This window comes from Gossypium arboreum, chromosome 9 (assembly GCF_025698485.1).
Source record: "Gossypium arboreum isolate Shixiya-1 chromosome 9, ASM2569848v2, whole genome shotgun sequence".
NCBI lineage: Eukaryota > Viridiplantae > Streptophyta > Magnoliopsida > Malvales > Malvaceae > Gossypium > Gossypium arboreum.
Window position 1 is genome coordinate 20,574,408 of NC_069078.1, and position 3,118 is coordinate 20,577,525.

General features: G+C 28.7%; 1 protein-coding gene across 1 annotated transcript; it reads left to right on the forward strand.

Moving 5' to 3' along the window:
• The first annotated feature begins 205 nt into the window (after positions 1 to 205).
• Positions 206 to 842, forward strand: LOC108456362 (uncharacterized). The gene has a single exon (XM_017754955.2). The coding sequence runs from the start codon at positions 406 to 408 to the stop codon at positions 628 to 630; it is 225 nt and encodes a 74-aa protein (XP_017610444.1). The 5' UTR covers positions 206 to 405; the 3' UTR covers positions 631 to 842.
• The last annotated feature ends 2,276 nt before the right edge of the window (positions 843 to 3,118 follow it).

Consider the following 3,118-nt stretch of genomic DNA (forward strand, 5'->3'; position numbering starts at 1 on the left):
AACTGACCATAGCGCACCACGATTCTAGCACTTTATTATCCAAACGTGACGCAACTATCCATTTAGATATTACAGTCACAATTAGCAAATAAGATTTTAAAGCAAAGATCACAACTTTACACGTGCATTTGTATCTCTATTTATAATTTCTAATATCACATATGAATATCTTTAATAAAGCAATAAAGGAGGCTGAAAGAAGTCTTGAAATGAAACAATTATTAAATGCTAATGGAAGCAAAGGAATTTCTTTCGTTCTCCATAAAGCGAACCCACTAGCATTTGCATACCATATATCTTCTTTGACTAAGTTCAGCACATCATCCCCTTCTTCGCCACCAAGAAAACCCTAAGCCTTACATAAAATACAAGGTATTGAAAGAGAAGTTGGACAAAGAAAGAGAAATGAGTCTGCTTTCGAATGCAGATTGGGGACCAATCGTTGTTGCAGTGGTCTTGTTTATCCTCTTGTCGCCAGGGATGATGTTCCAATTGCCAACGAGGACAAGGGTGATAGAGTTTGGCAACATGTGCACAAGTGGGATAGCCATCTTGGTTCATGCCATAATATATTTCAGCTTATTCACCATCTTGATCATGGCAATTGGTATTCACATACATGTTTACTAGTTGATCCAAAATCTTAACAAAAAGGGTAGGCTCTTCTTTGGCTCCTTTCCTTAATTTGTCTTCACTGTTATTTCATTGATGTTTGTAAGAGAAAATTTGAATAGTGTAATGATGAATCTATTTCTCCGTAAGATAGTTTGTTATATATGAAGTTGTAGAGGGATATTGATACATTTTGAATAAGTATCTGAAGTGTCATTTGTCCAGAATAATGGATCCCTCAATGGGTCAGTATTGTCTTAGCGTCGAGTTGGGCTTTTGTCTCCCAAATTGGAATTCACAAAGTAGAAATGTCATGTTGGATCGAAGCGTCGAGTACAAGGTAATGTATGAACCCTTAAATAGCATCTAATATACTACCACTTGATCAAGTGGTTCAAGCCCAACCATGCACACGACGCTCATGTGCCCCTAGTAGGAGGTTGTACGCCACACATGACTTAATTTGATGAGGTGCTCTCGCTCTGTGAATCTCACCTTTGATACAGTTTTTGGACAAAATCAGAAGACAAAACCTCAACTTGATTTAGAGAAAACATCAACCCATTGAAGAATTTGTCTACTCAAAATAAACAACACTTTGAGATCTTTACTAAAAGAAATCGGCCCTCAAAAGAAATTTATTATAATTAAGGTACTTTTTAATCGTTGTTTTTGTCTACTATTAATTAGTTTGTTTAGCATTATTGAAGCCTTGACTAAATCTTTAAATATAATACTAATAATAATATATATGTTATATATCATCATTCAATTTCTAAAACGGTAAATTAAAAATTATGCAAATTATGGCATAAATTAAAACATTAAAACAAAAATTAAAATAACTAAAAATGTCATGCAATGAAATGAACACTTCACAAATGCATAAACCTGTCAATAAATATATAATAAATTATTAACATGTAAAAGTTATATAAATTTATAATAAAAATGAAAACTCGACAGTTACTTAATTTTCTTTCTAGATTAAATCACTATAAAACAATTTATGTATAAATATATTGTGAATCAAGACACAATATAATAAATAAATATTATACAGTCTTCATAATAAAAAATATTAAAATAATCACGTTTTCAATTTATAAATAATATAATAAGGATATGAAGGAAACATTTTACCATTTTTACCCTTCAAATTAAAAGTTTTGTGGATGCTGAAATGTCTTTCAAACAGCCTCTTTAAATTTTAAATTAAGCATTATGAATAACTGCGATAACTTTTATACTAGTATTTTTTTTAAAACAAATTATCTTTTAATAGTAGTTATAGATATAAAGTTAAAGAGAGCGTAATCAAACTGCAAATTTCATCGCCGGTGCTTTAAATGGAACTCCACCAGGTCTCGTCTTGTACGAATAGTTCTCGGACACGGTTAACAACTAGCTGGATCACGATATGTTATAATCCTCTCTACAAAAATCTTTCGATATAGATTCTGTTTGGCAATTAGCTAATAGTTGATAATTGATTACAGTAGCTGGTTTAATCAAATGATTTTATTAATTATTTATTTAAAAGTGTTCAGTAAAACTTAACGATAGTTAAAAGTTAATATTTATAAAATGACAAATAAGAGCATAATAGTTTTATTGTTAAGTATTTATTTGTTTATAATATTTTAGTCTTTATTGGGTGAAATTATTGAAATAAAGGACTATTATCAAGGAATTAAAACATCTATTATGGAAAATAATTAGTGAATATTTTTTAAATTTAAATAAACAAATTTCTTAAGTTTCTTATTTGCAAATATTAATCTTGTGGAAATTGATAAATATTAATAGTGTACCGATATAATTGTAAACTGTATTCTTAGTGATAATTGTATCATATTCTTGGTATGTAAATTAGTAATAATTATGTTACACTCTTAATAAATTTTTCAAATAGCATATTTCAATTAATATAAAGTTACATAATACATCATTTTACACAAGTAAATTGAAAATAAATTAAGAGTACATAAATATTCAAGTATGAATGGGCTCAATTGAAAATTTCTCGCTGCAATTGTGATTTTTATAGATTCACTGTGGTTTTTTTTCTTTTTGGTAGATTAATAGTGGATTTTTTTTTTTTGAGATTTAATTTGAACTTTGGAGGTGAAAGTGAAAATGAGAGAATGGAGGTTATTGATATCTTGAACATTAAATTACAAAAAATTACTTTACAAAAATAGTCCTATTTAACAACTAAGCTTAAGATTCTATCATAATCTTTCAAAAACATTTCAAATCCACCCATAGTAAAATTCTAAACATGGATAATTTAACAAATTGATTCCCGAGTTAGCTAGATTAACTTGCAACAATTTCAAAAATATAATAATTATTAAAAACAAACCTCAATATCCCAAGCATGCAAGAAATGTGTTCGATCCAACCTTCAATCCTCTCCCATGAAACTTTCGTCACTCATTTTACTCAAGCAAAAAGATGACCACATTTGTTTTCTTTTTAATTTATGTTACTAACTTTTTAA